General features: G+C 39.4%; 1 protein-coding gene across 3 annotated transcripts in view; it reads left to right on the forward strand.

Annotated features, from left to right (window-relative positions):
- PIK3R1 (phosphoinositide-3-kinase regulatory subunit 1) overlaps positions 1-16,079 on the forward strand; it is a 61,737-nt gene extending 45,658 nt beyond the window's left edge. For 2 of the 3 annotated variants that reach the window (XM_082075060.1, XM_082075061.1), the window contains 9 exons: positions 4,966-5,068; positions 5,747-5,845; positions 5,970-6,150; positions 6,628-6,753; positions 7,774-7,916; positions 8,185-8,361; positions 8,474-8,542; positions 10,866-11,036; positions 11,496-16,079. In XM_082075060.1, the coding sequence (XP_081931186.1) occupies positions 4,966-5,068; positions 5,747-5,845; positions 5,970-6,150; positions 6,628-6,753; positions 7,774-7,916; positions 8,185-8,361; positions 8,474-8,542; positions 10,866-11,036; positions 11,496-11,685 (1,259 nt within the window). In that variant the 3' untranslated portion in view covers positions 11,686-16,079. Of the gene's footprint in view, positions 1-1,079; positions 1,387-4,965; positions 5,069-5,746; positions 5,846-5,969; positions 6,151-6,627; positions 6,754-7,773; positions 7,917-8,184; positions 8,362-8,473; positions 8,543-10,865; positions 11,037-11,495 lie in introns of those variants that run through there. The other variant, XM_082075062.1, reaches the window with a different exon arrangement.
- Positions 16,080-22,739: the final 6,660 nt, after the last annotated feature.

Here is a 22,739-nt window from a genome sequence, read left to right on the forward strand (position 1 = left end):
ACATCAAAAATGTGCGGCAGATACATGGGGTTTTTTGTGAGGTACATGTGAGCTCGGTATTTTGTAGCATAGGAGGAGCATAGGTGGAGTGTTTGGTTTATAAAAACTTTTCAGTGCCATTTGACTGCCGTAAGGAGCACAATCTGATCTCAAGGAACACAGCTACTAGAACTTCTTGCTGTTTCCAACAAGTGGGAGGAGAATATTAAGCCCCTTCTCATTTTTCTCTGAATTTAATCTTGTGGTCTGCTTCTCCTTTCACTTTGAATCTATTTCCTTGTAGAACTAAAGCTGGCAAAGAAGTTAACCTCTGTAGGCAAAGCAGGGGAGCAGGCTCTTCAGTTGCTGCTCTGTTGCTTTAGCAAGTCAGATCTCCACCAAACACTAAGGAAAATATATTTGACCTAAACTGCTCCCCCTCTGTACAGTCCCCTTTCCCGCCTGCCTGCCCAAGAGACGAACAATCCTGATGTGCTGGAAAATACCATGGATATTGTCAAGTATTTTTCCTGCTATTTTCAGTTTATAGGAAATGGATAAAATGCCTCATAGTGTCATGCTAAGGGTCCTCAGGCAGCACCTGTATTTGTGATCCAGCATGAGTGTGTAGGAGGTGATGCTGTGCTTGCGAGCAGACTATTTGCTTGCTCAGGGCTGCTCTGAGAGATGCATCTCTTCTCAAGGATTTTTGGTGCTATTTTTTTCTGCAATAAGTTAGTTCGCCACTTTCTGTATTTGGCTGTTCTTGGAGTTTTCTCAGCTTTAATACTGCACTCAGCAGCCAGTGACAGAGACTATTTTAAGGCCTCTTACAATGGTCTTCTCATTTACTTAGCTAAAATGAGAAAGTTAGCCCTGCATTGGCCACTTGCTAGCTGATGACAACTTTTACTTTGAATCTGGCTCCCCCTCCCCCACCTGAAATCCTTGGCTCAGCAAATATTTGAACCTGCCCAAGTTAATCATGAAACTGAGATCTTTATCTGAGAGAGACGTGCAAGCTACTGAGGGTGGTGGTTTCTTTTTTTTTTTTTTTAACTGTACTAAAGTCAGGTTCACATTTTAATGATGAACCAGAGTAAGTGGATACCTCCTGCACAGCACAGAGCTTTAAGCAGTTAAGAAGAGAGAGAAGGCTTAGATTTTTCTCACTATATGTTACAGCTTTTTTAGGGATTTTAATGAAACATTGGTTGGAAAGCAGAGCAATCTCTTTTTCAGAATTTTTTTTTCTTCATTGCTTCAGAGAAACTTCCTAGTAAAAGGAGGGGGATTTTTTTAAGCAAGATTTCTATAAGAGGAAACCAATTATTTTTTTTCAAGTTATTGGATTGTATTTTCAGGCTGTATTACAAGGGCGAGCATCTGCGATGCATAATTTACAAAGTAAGTGATTTTGAATTTCTGTGTGTTTTCTTCTCACCTCGTGGAAGTACATTACTGTAACTGATTACCAGGTAGAGCTTTCAATGGTCTAAGATACGTGAGTGAAAGTCGGGTGCCTCCGCACCTCTCTGGGTCATACTGGGAATGAGGAATCGCCCATCTGCCGGCTGTCTTTTCTTGCCTGCAAGCTAGGCTGGTCTGAGCTGAGCACTAACCTGATTATACACGTGTGGGCAGTCCGAAATTTGGCTACCAGTGAAACCCTGGAGAAGTAATTTTTCCTGACAGCCCTTATTCAATTGAATAAAAAGATCTTACTGATCCCACGTGAGACTTCAATGCAGCAATGTAGTCTTTATAGGAAATCTTTATAACCTAATTTAAATAATTACCTTGGCAACTCAACTGTTTGGGTAGCAGGTGGGCTAAACCACCAAGTTCAGTGTTTGGACTTGTGTCTGGGATGATTTTAAGTATCCTATTTCATTTTGGAAATGGAAGGAATCTTTGGAGTATGTTTACCTAAACAGGGAGGGGAGAGTCTACTTCAGAATCAATTTAAGCTTGTTAACGTATAAAGCAAACTAGCATGCATTTTTTTTTATGGTAGCTGTTAGTACTCCAGACATGTTCTTGTATGTTAATGCTTGTCTGAAAGGGGTAAGTTGCTGAGGGGCACAGAGCAGGGGTAGATATGTGTGAAATATTTGGGAAGGATATAAATGGTATTAATTTTTTTTAATGAGTATTTGTGAGATAGAGCACATTTCAGCCACACCAGGATTTCTTATGATGTAGGCACAGATAGTTGCTACAGCTACTCTTTGTTGTGGTTATTTTTGGTATCTGGTTTTCTGCCTCCATAGATTATAGCGAACATAAAGCATTCACATTGCTTTACAGAGCATTCTACTCTGGAATTAATTGTCTGTTCTGTCCATGTTTCTTCTAAGAGGTCTGAGAGAGTTACAGTGAGAAATGGGGGGGAGTTAAGAAGGAATATTTCTAAATGGTAGAAGGATACTGATGACATAAAGTGAGGAAGGAGACACTGGCAAGGGTCCGTTGCTTTTAAAAACAGTTAACTTGATAAATATCTCAGTGAGAACAGGGTAGTGAAAAGGCAGATTAAATCTCATTGTATCCTGACAGACTGGCCTTTTATGTTCAGCGAAATCACTTTTCAAGATGTTCAGTTTTAAATTTCTCCCATGGTTTGGGCAAGTCTGCTGAATGTAGAATTTTATATATATATATTTTTTTTATTATTTCATCTAGGTTGATTGGAACTGTATTTTATTACAAAATTATTTTTGGGGGGGAAGACATCTGTGCATTAAGCACCATTTGTATAATAAAGTCAGGTGTGTCAGACCTGTGTGTCCATTAAAGCAATATGAATCTGTACAGTTTAAAAACATAATCCGTATTTCTTGATGTGGAGACATGTACATATGCATGTGTAATGTGGGTGCGTAAAGGATACACACACACACAGACATAAATACACACACACACAGAGCCTTTCTCCTTTGCCTTTCGCATCTTTAGTCTGTACAGTAGGTCCAGAAGCCTTTTGAAGCTTTTTGCATGGTAAACTTGAGACACCCGCGCAGGAGAGCGCAACTGAGATGCGACCGACCTCGTTCCAGAGGGAGCTGCCCTGTGTGCTGTGTGCGCCTGTGTGCAGGAGCTACGTGCTGCAGCACATCAGCCTTTTGTCATCCTGCCAGGCTGGACTGTACCACGCTGCTCGGTCAGGAGAACCAGCCGGGCAGGTGGGTGAGCGCAGCCCGCTCGCCCCTTTTGTTTGCAGTACCAGCTTTACATTGCAGTTCTGCTAAATGCAGATGCTTTCCGAAACTGATTTTTTTTTTTTTTTTTTTTAAGATTAATGTAGAACAAAATGATGAAACAGGAGTGGTCTGGTGACATTATTTTGACATGATTGGCTGAGGATTATGATGTAATAGGTTACAGTGCAGCCCCTTATAGGTTTTAAAATGAATTCCAAGACACCATTACAAAGAGAGCCTGACTCTTTTCTTGTATCTGAGCTTACTCAGTGAAACTCATACAAATGTACAATACTGTTTGGAATATGGAAGAACTGGATATAGAATATCCTAAGACAGATATAAATTGTGGCACAGACTTGATGTTTTACATAGAAATGGATCCACCAGGTAAAACTGCAGTCTTATTATGGAAGACTTAATTCATTTTGGTCTTTACAATAGCTGCTGAAAAATTCTTAGTGGATATGTAGCATTTCTTTACTTTGTCATTGATACAAATAGTTTTATTTTTCCTTTTTTTTCATACATTAGAATTAAATTGTGGTTTAGTGCATGATTATAGTAATTAGAATCATAACTTGTAGAAATACCTGTCTGCTTAGTTAATCGAATTTTTACTGAATTGACCTGTTTCTGTTTCGATTTTATTCTGTCAGATGTAGTTCTAGTTCTGATGTTATATCATAAAATTTTTGTATTTCTTTTATTGTTATTTTTGCTATCTCTGTTCCACACTGTGACTAAAGGGAGATGCTGTAGTAACACTTTTATTGCCCGAAGCAGTGATTACATATCATTGTTTTGGATTGTGTAAGGAAAAGCAGATTTTAAAATCTGGCAAACTAATTGAATACCTGATATTGCATCATTTTTTCATATAATCTAAAAATATTATGCTATCTTGATATTCATTGCAACTTTAAAAACATCATCTTTTGTAGCCAGACATAATATACAGGACAGAGATGTTCATAAGGAATGATGTACTTACTGGAGAACTAAAAGAGATGGGTTGATTTTTAATCCTGATTCCAATGTAGTCCCCCTTGCTAGTAAGTCAGGAGTGCTGCAGTATCTTCTCCGGCACCCACTGGTGTACATATGTAGCTTTGACATTGAGAAAAGGGGGATGTGGTTTTTAATCAGTCCTGGCATTTGGAACACAATTTATTCTGTAGAATACTAAGATTAACACAAGGCATATTTGGGTCACAGATGGGTTTCTTAAAGTGTTCTTTTGGCAAATCATCACACAGAATGCTGAGGATCACAAAAACCCAATTTTTCTTCTTCTTAAAATACACTGTATTGCTGTGGATTTGCAGCTTTTATTACTCAGCTTCTAGGTGAGGAAGCAGCAACATTCCTCTAAGATCGTTGCACAGGAGGAAAAAAATGTACATGTTTTATTATTTATATTCACCTGAAGATAGTGGAAGAAGGTAAAAGCAAAACTTCTTTTTTTTTTTTTTTTTCCTGAAATGCTTTCTTCAGAGGGAGAGGAGATGAGCATGGTCTTATATTTTGCTTAAAATATATTGTTGCAAAAGTAACATACTTTTTTGAAACAGTACATCTTGTTGAATTATATTGTTTTCAGTAAAATATCTTGATTCCTTCAATGTCTTTTAAGACTGTTAGTGATGAAAAACTCTATTTTGTAACTGTTCTTTTTTTTTTTTTTCCCCTTATTCATGTAGTAATGTGTAATTTCAAGGAATATATGGTCAGGTTTTCAATGAGTTATAATCAACTTTTTTTTTTTCCCTTTCATCTGCAGCACTGCCTCCTAAGCCACCGAAACCTAATACTGTAACTAACAACGGCATGAATAACAACATGTCATTACAAGATGCTGAATGGTACTGGGGAGATATCTCAAGGTAAATCAGCTCAAAACATCTATTTCTAATATCTAGCTTTATGTTCTTGCTGTGCTATTCTGTGTACATATATTATGCTTAAGTATAGAAAAATTATGGTTCTAAGAGCCATTTTTAGGATATTTTCCACCACAAACATGTTGCAGTTGGTTTTATTCCAAACATAACTAAAAAGTTACTGGCAGTCAGTTAGAACATAGTATGTGAAATTATTGTTCTGTTACTTTAAGACAGCTATAGGAAATGCTGTCATGAAAGGACAACACCAAGAAATAAGTATTTTCTTCTTATCTTTCATCCAGAACCTCAACTGTTGGCACAGTAGTTAACAAGCCAGACAAGTGCCATATATTAGCAACATTTTTAACTGTACTATATATAGGTACAGTAGACAAGCACTGGCTGCTCCAATTGTGCAGGCTTGTATGAACAAGCAGAAAGACCTTTGCATTAATATAATTTTGTCCAGCAGTGAGAGGACATAAGGTATACCATTTTTATTTCGCAGTTGTTCTCCAGCAATGTTGAATAAGCTATTAAATAACTTATTTATTAATATAGACATCAAGAAGGCTTATAAAAAAACCTTACTTTAAAACAGAAGAATTTAGAGCACAGTGAGAGAATAAATGAGTGAGAGGTAGCTGAAATGATTGGTTACTTTTGCTATCATTTTAGAGAAGAGGTAAATGAGAAGCTTCGAGACACTGCTGATGGTACATTTTTGGTACGAGATGCTTCAACCAAAATGCATGGGGACTACACACTTACATTAAGGTGAGATTAGTTGTGCTACGTCTCTAATACTTGACAGTAAATGCACTACTGCATTTAAAATACAGTGTTCTTTAGGAAATAGTACTTGAGGTATGCCTAACTTTTCAACAAACTTTATTTTCAGGAAAGGAGGAAATAACAAATTAATCAAAATATTTCATCGTGATGGAAAATATGGCTTTTCTGACCCATTAACTTTCAACTCCGTGGTCGAGCTAATAAACCACTACCGGAATGAATCTCTAGCCCAGTATAATCCCAAATTGGATGTAAAATTGCTGTATCCAGTATCTAAGTACCAGCAGGTAATTTGGTCTATATTCTTTGTGTTTCACTTAAATACAGTGAAATTTCTGCTGACTGGGGAGTCATGTATCATGAAGAACTTCAACTCTGTTAATATTTGAAAAAACAAAGTGGGTATAAAAATGGATATTTTTGTTTAACAACAACTCCACAGTTTGCATATAAATACTTAAAACTTTAAATATTGCAGATACATTATTAAGAAATAAACTTACATTAATAGATATCCCACTTATTATTTATGAAATAGAACATTTTCAATATAAAGCTGAACAGTTTCAATGCAAAATTTGCTTTTTGTCATTAATATCTCATTTGCATATTATGCATATAGTGTGTTATCTCTCCATATTGGGGAAAGAGCCGTCACATTTACCATGTAATTATCTAGGCATTTTTAAGCAGTTTTATGCTGAGAATCTGTGCAATGTAATTGCTTCTTCACGGAATATCTTTCCTTCTGCTCATCATTCCAGGATCAAGTTGTAAAAGAGGATAGTATTGAAGCAGTGGGAAAGAAATTACACGAATATAATACCCAGTTCCAAGAAAAAAGCCGAGAGTATGACAGGCTTTATGAAGACTACACAAGAACATCTCAGGTGAGCTAGATTTGGAACCAGAGGGAAAGGGGAAGGCTTCTGTAGATTTAGAAGAATATTATTGTAAATTCATACTGCCATCTTCATCCTCCTCCCCCTCCCTTCCTCCACCACCACCATTGCCCAAAAGAGAAAGCATATCTGATGTGCTTGTTCAGGATGGTAGAATCCCTTACTCATGTTTGAGCAGTCGTCACCTGTAACCGAACCCACCCTGTGCCCAAGTCTGACCTGCTTCCAAAGCAAGCACAGAAATACCTTGATTTAGCAACACCTTTGTACACGGACCTCATCAAGCTGAGTTGCAGTTTTCAAAACGTATTTGCAGGGAAGTATTGTATTTTCTTACTAGTTTTTGAAGGGTCTGATTTAATATGTGCAGGGTAGAGAGAAGATGTGTGTAGATACAGTGCAGGAAATAATTAGTAGCCAAGTCTTGAAGTGCCAGCAAATTAGTGCTGGTTTATGGATCTAAAATCAAGACTGCCTCTTAAAATGTGCAGGAAATATGCCTAAAAATAATCGAAGACAGGTGGAAACATGCAGGCAACTTGAACTAATAAATTAAAACACTTACCTGTTGACTAGCAATATAGGGGCAGGAGGATGGACCAGATAGATGACTGACCACTCGAAATCTGTCCCGGCCAATATCTTACACTTTTATTTCAGAAAGACAGATGTGCCTCTAAGGACATTAGTTGGTACGATGGCCAAAGTGCATTGCCATAAGGCTCTAATAATCACAAATAAAAATTGTTTATACAAAAGAAAGATTGTAGGTAGCTTTTTGTCTAGCAGTTTATCTTTCTTGGAAGGCCTCATCATGGAAAGCCTCATCTCAGCAGCCTTTAGCACAGGCCTGTTCTCTCTGTTGTAAGGCTCTGCAAACAGAATGTGTTCTGGTAAAGGGATATTGCAGTGTTCTGTTACAATATACTGAAGTGGTTTTGTGACACAAGGCAATAAATCATCCCCTCTGTCTGATAACAACTGTAATAACAATTATTTTATTTTCAGGAAATTCAAATGAAAAGAACAGCTATTGAAGCATTTAATGAAACAATAAAAATATTTGAAGAGCAGTGCCAGACACAAGAAAGATACAGTAAGGAATACATTGAAAAATTCAAACGAGAAGGAAATGAAAAAGAAATACAAAGGTCAGTATTTGTATTTACGTTTCAAATTGTATGATTTTGAAGAAAGAAACAATGCCAAGTATAGATCTGCCTAAAACTAAAGCATGATGGCAAGCTTAAAGTTGTTCTGTTGTAAGCAAAGCAAGCCTTAAATGGGGTAGGTATGAACTGGCAAAATGCATCTAGAAAAATAATCTGTTATCTTAAGTGTCTACACCACTAAATAGCAGATTATAAAATGATGAATAAGACATCCACAGAGTGTAACCTACTACGTTATTCCATTCAGAATTATGCACAACTATGAAAAACTGAAGTCCCGAATAAGTGAAATTGTGGACAGCAGGCGTAGATTAGAAGAAGATTTGAAGAAGCAAGCAGCTGAATATAGAGAGATAGACAAGCGTATGAACAGCATTAAGCCAGACCTCATACAGCTGAGGAAGACAAGAGACCAGTACTTGATGTGAGTATCATTATGAATTAACAATTTTTTATATGAGTTTGTTTGTTTTTTTTTTTAATTGGTATTCAACTTCTGTGACTAACAATTCATTTTATTTGCAATTATTGTCCAGGTGGCTGACTCAAAAAGGTGTTCGACAAAAGAAGCTAAATGAGTGGCTTGGAAATGAAAATACAGAAGAGTGAGTATTAAAAGATTTAAATATATCGGGTATTTCAAATCGTCTTACGCAAAAGCGAGATAAAGGATATTTAATTCCTGCATCACACAGAGGAAATCTCAAGCCTAGCTCTCCAGTAACGATGTGCACTGTTAACACGTGGCAGCCTACATCATGCAAGTATTAGAAAGGACTCTGTCTCACCCTCTGCGCAGCATTATTCAGGGAAGTGCAAAATCAAGTTACTCTAGCAAAGCACTGGAATTTAACTGGTGTCTCTATTCTTACCAGCAAAATGAAGATCCTAAGGTGTTAGTATCTGATAGAGATACCATATAGATCGATAAAGTGTTCAGAAGGTCTTTTAGGCATGGGCAGGATTTTTCCAAATTTCAGGCATCGGTACTATGGTGCTATCTAGTGTGGTGGTACCCACATCAGTGTATCACTTTGCTATTATTGGAAATGATAAAATTGTATATGCTGAAGAGTGGTCCTTCTCTGTTTTTGTGGTCTGGTTAATTTTTCTGGGAAATGGCAGGATGGTATTCTGTCATTTCTGTCATTTCAGCTTACTATTGTTTCTGACAGGGGCTTGGTTAATGTATAAATTCCACTTCATTCCTGAGGAAAAAAGCGAAAAGCACCTGGATGGTGTGAATGTAGACCAAATTAAAACTAAAGCAAGCCACAAAATAATACCAAAAGTGTAGTAACAGTGAAGAATGGACAAATACAGGAACAAAGTTGTCTGAACAATATTTATATCAAAATTTTCTGCCTGTGTAGTTTCCTGTGCATGCCTTTTGCACTGTCTGGCTGAACATATAGCAAAAGCAGCAGACTGACAACAACTGTTTTGCGGATTTACATTCTAGCCTTGTCCACATCTATTTTAATTTCACTTGGTTTATTGAGTCTCCTGCTGTTGTGCTGCGAATTGTGCATCTCTGCTGTGGCTGCACTGGTAGAAGCGGGGGATAAAAATGGCATCCATGTTTTAACGCACAGCTCAAAGGTGGTATCATAGAGAATACATAGGCATCTGTTTCCAGTGGTACTCCCATCGCTTAAACATCAGACAAAAAATAATGCCAGGCCGTAGTTTTAATGTAGCATCAAAGTAGTAAGTCAAACTGTTTAAAGAAAATCTTCCTTTTCTCTCGCTCTGTGGCTCTCCTTGCCAGTGAGTCTGATAAGTGCTCAGGTTTCTGCTGAAACATTAAACTTTCAGAATATGACTTTAGAAGAAAAGGTTGTAATGTGGAAAAAAATCAATATAAAGAGCAGCAGGGAAAACAGGAATCACTTTCTCCAGGTGCTGGTTGAAAATAGAGCCATTGCTGAATGCATTTGAATATCATACAGGATGAAGCATGATGTTGTAAGAGACCTAGAGAGGTGTTGTTTGAAACAAAAGAACCCTTCTTCTTTCTGAAAAGTTGAAATCCGTGTGAGAGTGCTGATTTCTGTAGACTACTTTGAGAGCCTTCAGAAAGGCAGAACTGTGGATGAGTGGGAAATTATGTTTTCTTATACCAGGGAAAACTGGTTAAAAAGTTGTTACAGAGAGAATAAATACACTAGCCAAACACAGACTGATTGCAAGCTGAGCAGGAGAGGCAGCGCCCACCTGTGCAGGCTGCTGGGGGAGTAGGGGGCTCTGGAACTGCAGAATATCAAAGTGGTGTCCACACAGGTAAACTAGAGACATCTTCTTTCATGGTGGGCTTTAGCTCAGAGGGTTCTATGTAACTGAATCAGGTAGTGCTTGTTCTGGTAGAGAAGGCCCTATGTTATATGTTGTTGTAATACTGTGTTCATAAGGAGAGAGCGCTCTACTATTCCACCCTTTCCACAAACCCATCTGCCCTATAAATAATCTGTCTACCTATACAACAGCTGATAGCTTTCCCAAGCAGCAGCTGTACTTGATACATTGCATGATTTTTCACTGCTGACCAAGGGTTCTGATCTTTGGAAATGAAGCTGACTCAGAGGATATTGATTTCGTTGGGTTTGCTATTTACCAAAACAGTGAGCAATGGTAGAAGTACTCAAGTACTTTGCAGCAGATTCTGAAAGATAATGCAGTATCCTTTTATATCCTTTTTCAGGTTTACATGAGTGTTTTTAAAAGAAACAAGAACCAGAACTTATGTTTTTATTAGGTGGTTTAAATGGTGCAATATTACATGGTTGACAGCCCTAGTTTTACCAGGGAGGCATCCTACTAACCACTGACTTATTTTTTTCCCAAGTAATATGAAATCAGGACTACAAAATTCATGGATTTTGCTCTGCTGTTTGTTTCACAAACACACATTTTGTCCTGTCTCAACAGCCAATACTCAATGGTAGAAGATGATGAGGACTTGCCCCATCATGATGAGAGAACATGGAATGTGGGAAATATCAATAGAAGCCAAGCTGAAAATCTGCTGCGGGGAAAGCGAGATGGGACATTCCTTGTTCGGGAGAGCAGCAAACAAGGCTGCTATGCCTGCTCTGTTGTGTACGTACCATTATTAGTGAATGATGTAAACAACATTCGAGACACCTACCTTGAGCCGGGGCAGATAAGACACTTAGATATGTGTGCATCCCACTGGAACTTTGTGCTTAGAAGCAGACCAGCAAGTCCTGAGGCCTTCCTTATCGCTGCTCTGTTTCCTACACAGTTCAAACCTGTACCATTCCCGCAGATGAGCCTCACGCAGTAGGGAGACCAAAGCATGGATGCACTCCTTTATGGGCAGCTGCTAAGTCCTGCCTATTTACTGCCTCCCTAAGCTAACACAACATCTGGGATTTTGGGTTAAACCTAGGCTTTTAGCATTATGCCACCACGGAAGGCAGGAATTCTATGTAGTGACTAGCATCTTAAGATTTATTGCCATTACTGTATTTTCTAGCTTAACTTTACTGTACTGAACAACTAAAAAATGGTTGTGTTTTTTTTCTTCCTCTTTAGGGTGGATGGAGAAGTAAAGCACTGTGTGATAAACAAAACGCCCACTGGGTATGGATTTGCAGAGCCATATAACTTGTACAACTCACTCAAAGAACTGGTGCTACATTATCAACACACATCACTCGTGCAGCACAATGACTCTCTCAATGTCACACTAGCCTACCCAGTATATGCACAGCAGAGGCGATGAAGATCCTAATACTCTGGGCTGTTTGGTTTTTTTCTAAAGAAAAGATTTGACAACATTGAGGCCTCTGGAGAGAGAAGGCTCCTTTCAGCCTTACTCAAGAATTTGAGCTGCAGTATCAAAGCTATCTGTCTTCAGATGGGACTAGAGCTTTCCTTTACAACTGCAGTGGGAGAGATCACAGTATGAAGCTGTGAACATATGTTTCTAATCTGAAGTGCTTTTTTTCTTTAAGAAAAGAAAAACACAAGAGAGAGAAATCCTAACCTGATCTCCCTGCAGGGACATAGAGGCCTTTAACCATGGTGCTTGTTTACGACCACTTCTGAAGCTTTACCAGCTAGAACATTGGATTCTCCGGACACAAGGTGTAAGAGGTCTTTGTCTTTCGGTTATTGGAATTTTGTGGTCACGACCTGGCTTGGATTTGGCGTTGCTGCACTCAGTGGATCCAGACACACAGCATTGTGGATTTTTTGGTTTCTGGTGAATGATATGTAGCAGAATGGCACTTTCATTTCTAAGGGACACTTTAAAAGGACTTCAGTGACAGTATGTTGGTCAGAGTAATTGTGATAGCAAAGTGCCAGGAAGTGTTTTGTTTAGACGTTTAAAAATCCTGTTTTGAGAATATATTTAAGACTGAAGAAAACAGGACTTTCAATGGCATACAGTATGTAATAATGTACATAGTATTGGATGACTTAACTATCATTGGTGGAAATTACCAATACCAAACTGCTTCTCTTTTCCCTTTTCTGTTTGCCGAAAGCTGAACTCTTAGACTGTGCTATGCAATGCTGAATTTTCTTTAGGCCGTAGTCTTCTCTCAAGCATATCTACAGGTTAAGCTTGGTTTTTTTTCATATTTCCTTGTCTTCTTTATTCTTCCTGTCATTCTTTTGCCTGAAAATATTTTTCCTGATGATTATTTTTTGTTATTCATTTTGTTGTTTGGTTGTTGGTTGTTTTGTTGTTGTTGTTTTGTTTGTTTGTTTTTTTAATTGTACAGGAAGCCTGCAAGAGTTGGCTTCAGAATTAAAACTATGAAAGATTTTACAGTTTTCTTTGTATAGAATATTGAGCAACTAGCTCGAAGTTTTAAAAGTTCGTAATTTTTTTTGACTAAATATTTTGTTGGGCAGTGCCTGATAAGCTTCAAAGCTGCTTTATTCAATAAGAAATGTATGAACATTACAAAATATCACTGAGTCCAACAATATTGTTTCAGAGATATCTTTAGAATACGGTACCACGCTACGTTTGCTTCTTGAAGCATTTTGAACTTCTATCATTATTGTCTTTGTATTTGAAAGACAAAAACTTGTGTATCTTTCTCTGATAGTTATTTCAAAACAGGAAATTTGTCTATGGGGATATAGATAGTTTGGATTTCAGAATGACTCCATTCTTTATAGTAAATAAATTTCTTCTTGACCTACTGTGGCAGAATTCTTGTGAGCATGTAAAGGTATTTTCATTTCATATGAAGGAAGTTTCTCTAATCTGTTGCCTAAGTCTGTTTTCTGTATTAGTATTGTGAAAAAAAGCTGTCACCTTTACTGAGAATGTTTGGATACAACATAGAGCTAATTAAGGATGGAAAATGTCTGTTTTGAAAATGATTAGTTTATCATATTTAACATTTTGGATTTATTTTCATAAGTTTGTAGGCTGAGGCAATATCAAAGTGAACACTTCAGTAATTTCAGGCACCAGAGTCTTACGGAACTCTGTTTTGTTAAAGGAAACAGATACATGGATCCCACTAGAGCAAACTTATTAGTAATTCTGGGACAATTCACTGTGGGTGATTTGCAATGGTTATTTATTGTCCTGACCACTGAGGAAATTCACACGTTGCAAAATGATAAAGTAATGAAGTTCAGAGAAATCTTGGAAAAGTTTTGGCTTAAGTGAATTAATATGAATTAATTCTTAACCAAGATGCAAAGGCAAGACCCTTTACTATTAAAGGGTGTTGCAGACACAATCAAGAGTAAGACCCATTGAGTTCTATCATAATAGCTCTGTTGTAGAGACACACGTGTTTTAATACAAAGTATACAGTGCTTACTAAGCTATTGGAAATAATAATAAATTTGCCAGTCTCCCATACTTTTTATATTATCTTCTAATTTTTACATTATTCATTCATTTCTGAGGCTGTAAGGCTTTTGATTTTATTTTGATTTTGTGCTCTTATATTCGATGGGTTGTCTGTGATTTCCTGTAGATGTATTTTCTTACTAGAATTTATATCAGGAAACAGGATTCAACCAACATTAATGTTTTGGGATAGTTACCACTTACAAAATTATTCGGAATATTTTCTCTGAGTAGAAGTTTAGTCATCATTGCTTTCCCTTCCTCATTCCACACTATTTTTCAGGCCTGTAGGACCATGTAAATTTGGTTTACTAATAACTGGCCTTTGCTATGAAAAGCACCAACAATCACCCTAGCTTGCCAGTTACTTTACCAGGCTTGAAGTTACAAATCAGTTCAGTATACAACAATTTAACACTTGTAGCAATCCAAGATATTCTTTGGACATATATTCATTTTTAAATGTTAAATATTTTAAGAGTAAAATTGTATTTTTTTTTCTATAAGCAAAATATATGTAATCTGAATTGTTGTTTCACGTAGCATTTGTTAAGAAATTTTATCATAGTTAAGGCATTTGGATCTAATTTTCGTCGTGTTAAGAAAACCTCTGCTCTGTCAGTGGGCCTTGTCCTTGGCGTGCCCAGCCCAGTATGGGACATCATTTGTCCCTGTCGTGCTGTACATCTTGTCTTCGTCTGTAGTTGTAGCAGAGAAAAAAAGTAGTGTGTGTGCAAATTTGGCACTTGCTTTTCTTGCACGAGCAACAATGAGGAGTAAGCGCTATGTTGTGAGGATGGGTGCGTAGGGCTTCCTGAGGGCACATTCTGCCTGCACAGGGTGTGTGCAATTTGCAAGGGTCACTTACACCCTCAAATTGGCTCCAGTGGGTGTTCTTTGGTACTTACATATTGTGTGGCCTCTGCATTTCACTCCCTCCTTAATGCACAGAGCCCTAGGACAAGGCCCTATTCACTGCAGAGTTGTTTGTCCTTAATGTACCGTATTGTTCACTCCAGTTTTGATTTGATCTCGAACATACGTAGAAAAAAAGCACATGGATATAACTCAAGAAACACAGTGCTTTTCTGTATTTCTTTCAATATGTAGTTTTTCCATCTAATACGATTGAAGGGTGGGATTTGTTTTGTTACGTTCTTTGCTTTTGTGAAATTTTTGTTTTACTTTAAATCCCTGGGTTATGCTGCACTGCAGCAGCACTTTCGCAAGGCCCTTGAAAGGCATGAGACATAACACGGAACCCACAAGCAAAATTAGGAGTTTCTGATTTCCTTAAGTTTAAATTTTCAGGTTTGGGGATGTGTATCTGTGCATATGTGTGGACACTTGTGTGTTTATGTATGAATAGATCCCAGTATAGCTGCGTTTCCTCCCAACATGATCATTTTGCTTAATTCAGTAAGCAGTATCATTAACTTTGTTTAAAAACACATACACGTGCACACTAGACCTTTGTGGGTGCAGCATGTTTCCAAAAACAGTTAGAAAACTGAGTTTCTGTGTTGTTGGATATTTTCTTTCTTTTTTAAAAAAAAAAAAAACTTAAAAAAAATAATAAAAAAAAACTTGTCTGTATGGTTCAGTTATCTAAGAAATCTTGTCAAGCAATCTAAAACCAAATCTTCAGATTTTCTATTTGATGTCAACTGTTCTGTAGTGAAGAAATGGCTTTGTCTTGTAATTGGCAATGAAATAATAATGCTTGGAAAAACATTCAGATGCTTCTAATGGGGATACCTTCTGCTGATTTTCACACAGTGCTTTTGCTATGCATGGTATTAAGTTGGGAAAGTGAATCCTGATATTATTTTTTTCCAGGGTCACTTTTAGAAATGGGCAGCTCAAAGCACAATGCCTCCCATGGGACAAGGTTACAAAATGCAACATTTTACATAGAATTATGTTGTATCTACTGCAGTTGAAGACTAAACTGGACTGTGGGAGTTGGTAATGTTACATTGCACTTGTCCTAATGAGACTGCATTAGCTGCCCAAGATGCTGCTATTTTTTTTATTCTTGTTTTTAAAAATAAAGCTCTGTTCTGTTAAATGTCTTTAAAACATTAAGATTAGTTTGTTTAAAAATGGTCTTTGAGGAGGTGGAGGGTAAAGTGGTTTGTAAATTGCCTTTACAAGGCAACAATGGAATCATGCCTCCTTGAAATTTTGTTCAAGCTATAGAGTTGATGGAGCTGTGTCTTGTTTTTAAGTTGCTTTAAAAATTGTAATAAGTCTTCAAGCAGAATAAAGGTTGTTTTGAAACTGCATTTTGGTTGTTGAGGCTTCAGTAAGGACTGAGACATCTGTCTGCCAGAATTCTTGTCTGGCTCTTCCTGTCTATATGTGGCCTACTTTGAAACGAGACCCAGGTGCTCATATTATTAGAGGGAACTAGGGAGCAAATAATTTCAGCAGACTCACAGCCATTCTGTGTATTGAAGTGGATAGAGAGAGTAGTTGAGTAGCTCCAAAACAGTCTCATGTCAAACGTAGCCACAACGACAGTTCTGCTCATGTCATACACTTGCAAAAGCAGTACAGCATTCATGATCTGTGATACACCTTTCACACTGCAGGTGAAGTTCTGGTTCTGAAATGAGTGGGAGTTTTGTCACTGATGTCCATGAAGCCAGCCTGTCTGCCTTTGTAGCTAGAAGTCGTTGACCAGTTTCATGGCTGCATCTGATTGTGAAAAACCATGAGAGAATGAAGAAGAGGGAGGAAGCGGGGTTGGGTCAGATTGGGGTAAGAGCGATTCGAAGCACTGGTTCCTTCCCCTTGTTATTGGTGTGTGGTATCTGACTTCTTCAGGCCCATCCATATCTTGCCCCAGGAGAGGTCCACTGGGGAAGTCAGACAGCCGCTCTGGAAGCCGAGACACTTTCCTGTTCACATTCTGTTAAATGTTTGCATTGCAAAATCTGCCCACATTTTGCTCACAGTCACATAATAACCCCTGACTGAGGTACTCAGGACAGGCTTGGAATAATTATAAATATTCACACAATTTTCACTGGCCCTTAGATGTTATAAGAAGCACAGATTAAAGGCTATTATACTTCTAGCCCACTTAGTAGAAAGTGGGGCTAGGTCTCCAATGAATGTACTTGTTGCTATTTTTTTAAGTAAGCTGGTTCTTCTAAAACAGACACTGAGTTTATGTCGTTCCTGCCCCCTGAGCCAATGTTAAGCAACACAAACTCAGCTGCTGCCACAGAGCTCAACATCTGAAAATAAGGTCAGCCAGGTCACGAGTCACGCATTGTCCATCACCAGCTATTGGGAGAAGTTATGACCGGCTGACCACGAACTGCAGGAATCTACAGACTGGCAGATTTCACTGCAACCCTCCCTTACACCATGGGTAGCAGCCCTCTTCTTCACAGAGGGACCCTTTGGGGGTTATTGCATTTAGGATACACCCAACACTTACCCCAGGGGCCTGACACCCCATGGGGGTCCTGGTGTAGAGGGTGGAAACCGAGGAAATGGCAAACTTTCCTGACAGGGCCCCTGGCTGGAAAGAAGGGTAAAATTAGGGAGTTTGTATTTCCCTGCAAGACGGCTTGTCGGGGAACAGAGTCAGACACGCTTCCTGTCAGACGTGGGCTGTACAAAAGGCACTGGGCCTTCCCTGTCACCTCCGAAATAACAGAAAACGTGAACTGTGGGAGCGCTGCTGAGGACACAGTTCTCTGTTTTTAAATCCGTCTGAGGACCTTTGTCCTCAAATAAATAGACTGCCAAAAATAGAAACTCCATTGGGACCTTCTGGGCAAACAGGTATCAATTGATCAGCCACTGTTCAAATTTTGGATAATCTTTGCAGGGACCAGCACTTTAACCTCTGAAGGGCAACCAGACAAGCAGAAACGTCCTGACAATTCTTTGAAAAACCAGGTTTTTATCCGTGGCTGTGCCAGGCCACGTTTCCTGGCAGACTGGCATTGCAAGGACACCTCCTGTTGCACCGCCCTTATGAAGAAATTACCATTGCATACTAAAAAAGAAACAGTTTAGGCTACTGATTTAAACGTGTGCAAATATTGACAGGAGAAAAATTTAGCAGGTAGCACACAAAAGGATCTGAAACCTGCCGTCAGGTCTTTGAGCAAATATTGTTGACAAAACTAGACATGAATATAGTTAATTCAGATAATTATTTCACTGTCATGTGCCTGGTATTCCTCACGTGCTAGAAGACTGTAACCTGAGAGGAAAGATAATGAATTCATACTTAAGAGCATTTCTTCCCCTATAAACATTATTTCCTACATGGTTTATTTTTCTACAAATGTTGTGCTTGGTGTTGAACAAACATTCTGTGAAGGCTGCTGGATCCTTTTTTTTTTGATGCTCAACCACCCAACTACTTCAGCAGATTTGTCCACGTGGTGTTAGGTGAAGCAGACATACCAAAAGTCAACATTTGGTGACCTTTCTTCAGGGAACTGCACGTCTGGTTTGTGTGGCAGCATGGTACCCACGGCAGCGCTTCATGCCCATGCTGTCTTTCGTGTGCCCTCAGGCCCTACGAAGGGAACAGCTTCAAACCTCTCACCGCATCCTCTGGGCAAGGATGCAGATTACACCGTGCTGGGGCCGCAGGCGCCTTCCACCTTCCCTGTGAAACCCATGCAGAACTATTATTCTGTTGGCTAAAGACTGACACTTAAAAACAACGTCTGTTTGCAGGCACATGAGAATTGCAGCTCTTCTCTGTTTCAGGAAGACAGTGAGGCTGCATGTTTTGAAGTGGGATTCATCTCCTCTAATTTTAAGCACCTAAACAAAAGGCTTGTCATCGAAGCCAGGCAATTCCCCAGGGTGATTCACCCCACCTACCTCAGGCACTATTCTTAGGATGCAGTGAATCACGCTCTGGAGTCCCTCCATCAGCTGGAGGGGGAGCCCAGGGAAATGGCTCACACTAGATGTGCGGCTTTAAGGTGGCTGAGGCTAGACGAACTCAGTCTCTTCCTTGCTGATAGATAGTTCAGCTTTAATCTTTCCAGCTGCAATATCTCCTGCTCTTAGGCATAATGATAAGGGACAGTTAATTTGGGGCAGGAAGTTCAGTCGGTTTATAGATTTTGGGTTTTTGTAATAATTGTGCAGGTGGCAGACAGGTTCAAAGAGATGCTGGGCCATGTTCTGCTTGGAGCTGCAATGCTGGATGCCACACAGAGGAGTGCAGATAAGCAGTAATGCCAGGATACCACCAGCATCTCTGTCTGCTCCAGGGCAAAATCCTGCCTTCCAATGGCCTGTCTATGTGAAAGCCATAGACCTGTCTTTGGGGGAACAATTTGGTCTCTTGCCATGCCACGCCAACAATTTGGTCTCAGACGTGGTCAGATGAAAAGACATGGATGAAGAACATGCTGCTGGTTTTTCCCAGTGAGATCAGTTTGTTAGTCACCACACCTGTGTTTCCTCTCTTAACCAGGGGAAACTTAGGGAACTTGATTTTCCTTCCAGCTGATCCATAGCCAAGAACACAGGGCGGCATATTGTGACAATAAAACTAAGACAGGAAGGACTTCAGTCAAAATACCTCCCAGTCATGCTGAGCTCTGCCTCAGGGTAGCAGAGCTGTCTGAAGTTCCCCATGCATCTACTACGTAGAAAATTCAAGGAGATGGCAGGCCCTATGATATTTTTTAAGTACAGGAGAATATGCCTACCTGCCCTAGTTAAACCAGAACTTTCAGTGGCGAATGCTGTGCTGAGAAGGATCTGGGGAGCTTCTCTGTCCAGTGAAATGGGAGACCTGGCCTTGCATAGCACTGTAGCTAGAGCAGATGCAGTGACAGGTCTAAGGCAGGAACAAAATTTCGCAGAGAAGCTTCAGGAGACTTGAGATGAAAGAGGAGAAGCTGTGACGCAGACAGCTGTTGCTCTGCTGATAACATGCAATGTAAACAAGAAAGCCATGGACTGTCAAACAATTCATAAGCACCAGGAGACCTCAGGATATGTGAATAAGATCCTCAGCATGGGTTCATGGCGTTGCACCTCTTTAACAGTAGGCACTTTGGTTTTCCGGACAAAATAACAGTGCTCCTAGGTGAAGACAGACTGACCTAGCAGGTGAATAAATGTGCGCAACTGCTCTCTTTCAGGGCTGTGACTATTTCAGAAGAGACAAGAGGACAAACTGATTAAAAAAAAAAAAAGCCAACTCATGTACAAACACATGTAATTAAATGATGTTGATGTTTCAAAATGTCTTGATCTTTGTTACCAATAACAGTGTTACTAAAACTGAAATCTTGTCATGATATGTCCATTTCCCCTTCTAATCTTGGCAGGCACAGATGGGCAAGGACACGTCCACAGTTGTCCAGTGGAGAAAATGTCTCTTATCTGTCTGGGCCACATGGGCTTCCAACGGGGTGCGGCCAGAGGCTGGACCCAAGTTGTCTTCCCTTAGCACAAGTCCCTTGGCTGTGTGTGCTCTCTTCTGGCCAGCTGTGTGTGACAGAATCTCTCTTTTGGTATCACATACAGAAGAGCGCATCCTCTATTAAGATGGTTCAAGAAAACACCTTTTACTGGCGAATATCGCTGGCTGTGGCTGTTAAATGAATGGGTTCCCCACCTCCCTTATTTTCAGAACATCTATAGCGATGTAAATGCACACACTCTCTCAGCATGTCCATGCTGCAGACACTGTGACTACAATACCTGCAGGCACACCTGGACATTTCTTAGCTGAATACAACCAATAATGTGGACTCAGGTCTGCAGACAAGCTGACTAATTTGGAATGTATTCAGCTTCTTAGCCAGGTTGTGCCAATGAATAGTCCTAACTTGAAAATGCCACACTCCAACCATTTTTAAAATTAATTTGTTCCTTGAAAATAGTATAAAATCAGTGAAAAGTGTCCTGAGAAGCCTGAGAAATCCATGTCGATGCCTTGTTAAAGTAGCCGTGCTATATGAGTTAAATAGACTGCTGCAGTTTTCCAGAAAATGTGGTCTGCAGCTTGGAAAGTGAGTCTACCACAGCTCCATCACTGCATCCCATACTTGTTATACCTATCTGAGATCTCCAGATCAGATTTGCTGGCTTAGTCTCCAGGCCAAAAAACAAAGACTGTGGTCTTTTTGATTGCCCTTAAATCTTATTATTCTAGCCACTGACAGGGCAAACAGCTGAAGTGGGCGGAAGCTGCTCCCACACACACACCAGGGTGGTTTTCTGTGGCAATGGGGCTGCAAGGGAAGGTGGTGGCTAGCTTGTGTCCTGCTATGAAATCAGCCTGCACCTGAGGAACAGGTCTGGTCTCAGAAACTCCAAGAAAGTGCTCCCATATCTGGTAACACGTGTGTAGGCCTTGACTGGTGCGTGGCCATACCCTGTGTCTTCTTTGAGCTGTCGTCTTCAAAGCTTTTTAGCTCATAAAAAGCATCATCACAAGTTAGGCAGCTGGTTTCTTCTGACTTCTTTTTTTTTTTTTTTTAGTGTCAGCTCTACTCTGTACAGTCTTGAAGCTGAAATAGCTGACTGTAAGCTCCCCATGAGAAAAATAATGTGTATCCGTGGGTATCAGTCTCTTTACACTTTCACCTCTGCACCTTTTGAAGCAAATCTGGCTCTGAAGCTTTGTAACTGATTCCCGCAGAGATATAGGGAGCATAAGACCTGGAAAAAAGCTTTTCTTCCAATATTTTCCTGACCTACCCATTTTCAGTGGATCAGTTTCCTGGGAGATCTCTTTGAATGCCAGGGGAAGACTCAAGGCAGAGAAATATGACAAGATTGTTAACGACTAGCTTTTCTATTCACATAGTCTTCTAAAACCTTGGATTTACTTAACTATTGCATTTTGCTGTGCAGATCATAAAGGGAAAAATTTTCCAGCCCAGCATCTTTGTCAATTTAAAGTTGCTGATGTATTTGTTAGTGCTGATGCATTTAGTAATCCAAGGCTACGTTCCTGTGTACAGATAAATGGCCCAGTCAGCAACAAGATGTCATCATTCTCCATCCTTTCTTAGAAATCAATCTAGTCATGGACCTTGAGAGAGACTAGGAATATAACGCTCATCATGCACATACTAGAGTTGATCCAGAATACTTCTGAAAGGACAATTCTCACTGAAAAAAACTTTACTTGTTTGACATGAAATCTTCACAAGGGTTATGGGTTCAGAAGAGCTTTTTCAATGTTCAAAATTAAAAGCAGGACTCCATTCTCCATCTAAGATAGCCCGTTAACCAACACTGACCATGCTGGTAGTCACTTAGTAGATGTGAGATCTAGGTGAGTCTCTGGTGAGCAGTGGCTGAAGTTGGAGATAATGCATCTAGTTAGCTTCAATCCACTGGTGGTTTCAGTCCATATAAATAAAAATAGTATCTGGGATAAAGAAAACCTGTCACAGTGCTGAGTCATTATGGCACTCACACGGCCAAGGGAAGACCAAATTCACATCCCTGCTTCAATAGTTCCTACATGTGTACAAGATGAAGCCTCCAGCTTCTTGTAAACTCTGAGACAGGTAACTGTACAGCTATAAAGATGGTGGTGTCTTTCTCTAAGCAGTTTGATCTCTTGGCTTTTTACTGAATATTACAGCTCAAGAAGTGACATCTGGACCAGAACTGCTTTTAGATCAACACATTTCAGGGCTTAATTGGTCTGTGATGTGAGTCTGGCATTGCATTCTAAAGGATGAAAGTCTGGGAGGTTTTTCCACCATGAGAAACGATCTCATGCAATTGCAGAAGTCACAAATCTTCTGCTTTTAACATATAGAACTTAGAACAGGAAATCAAACCCAGCCAGATCTGAGTGTGACACAAGAACAAAACTGGACTGGTGGTTTCATAACTGTACTTTATCCACCCAGAAATCAAAAGTATTTTAGATCCTCAGTTTTGGTTTCTCTCATTTTTACTGAAAAGCTCAATAC

The sequence above is a fragment of the Streptopelia decaocto genome (assembly GCF_964273445.1).
Source record: "Streptopelia decaocto genome assembly, chromosome: Z".
In the NCBI taxonomy this organism is placed as follows: domain Eukaryota; kingdom Metazoa; phylum Chordata; class Aves; order Columbiformes; family Columbidae; genus Streptopelia; species Streptopelia decaocto.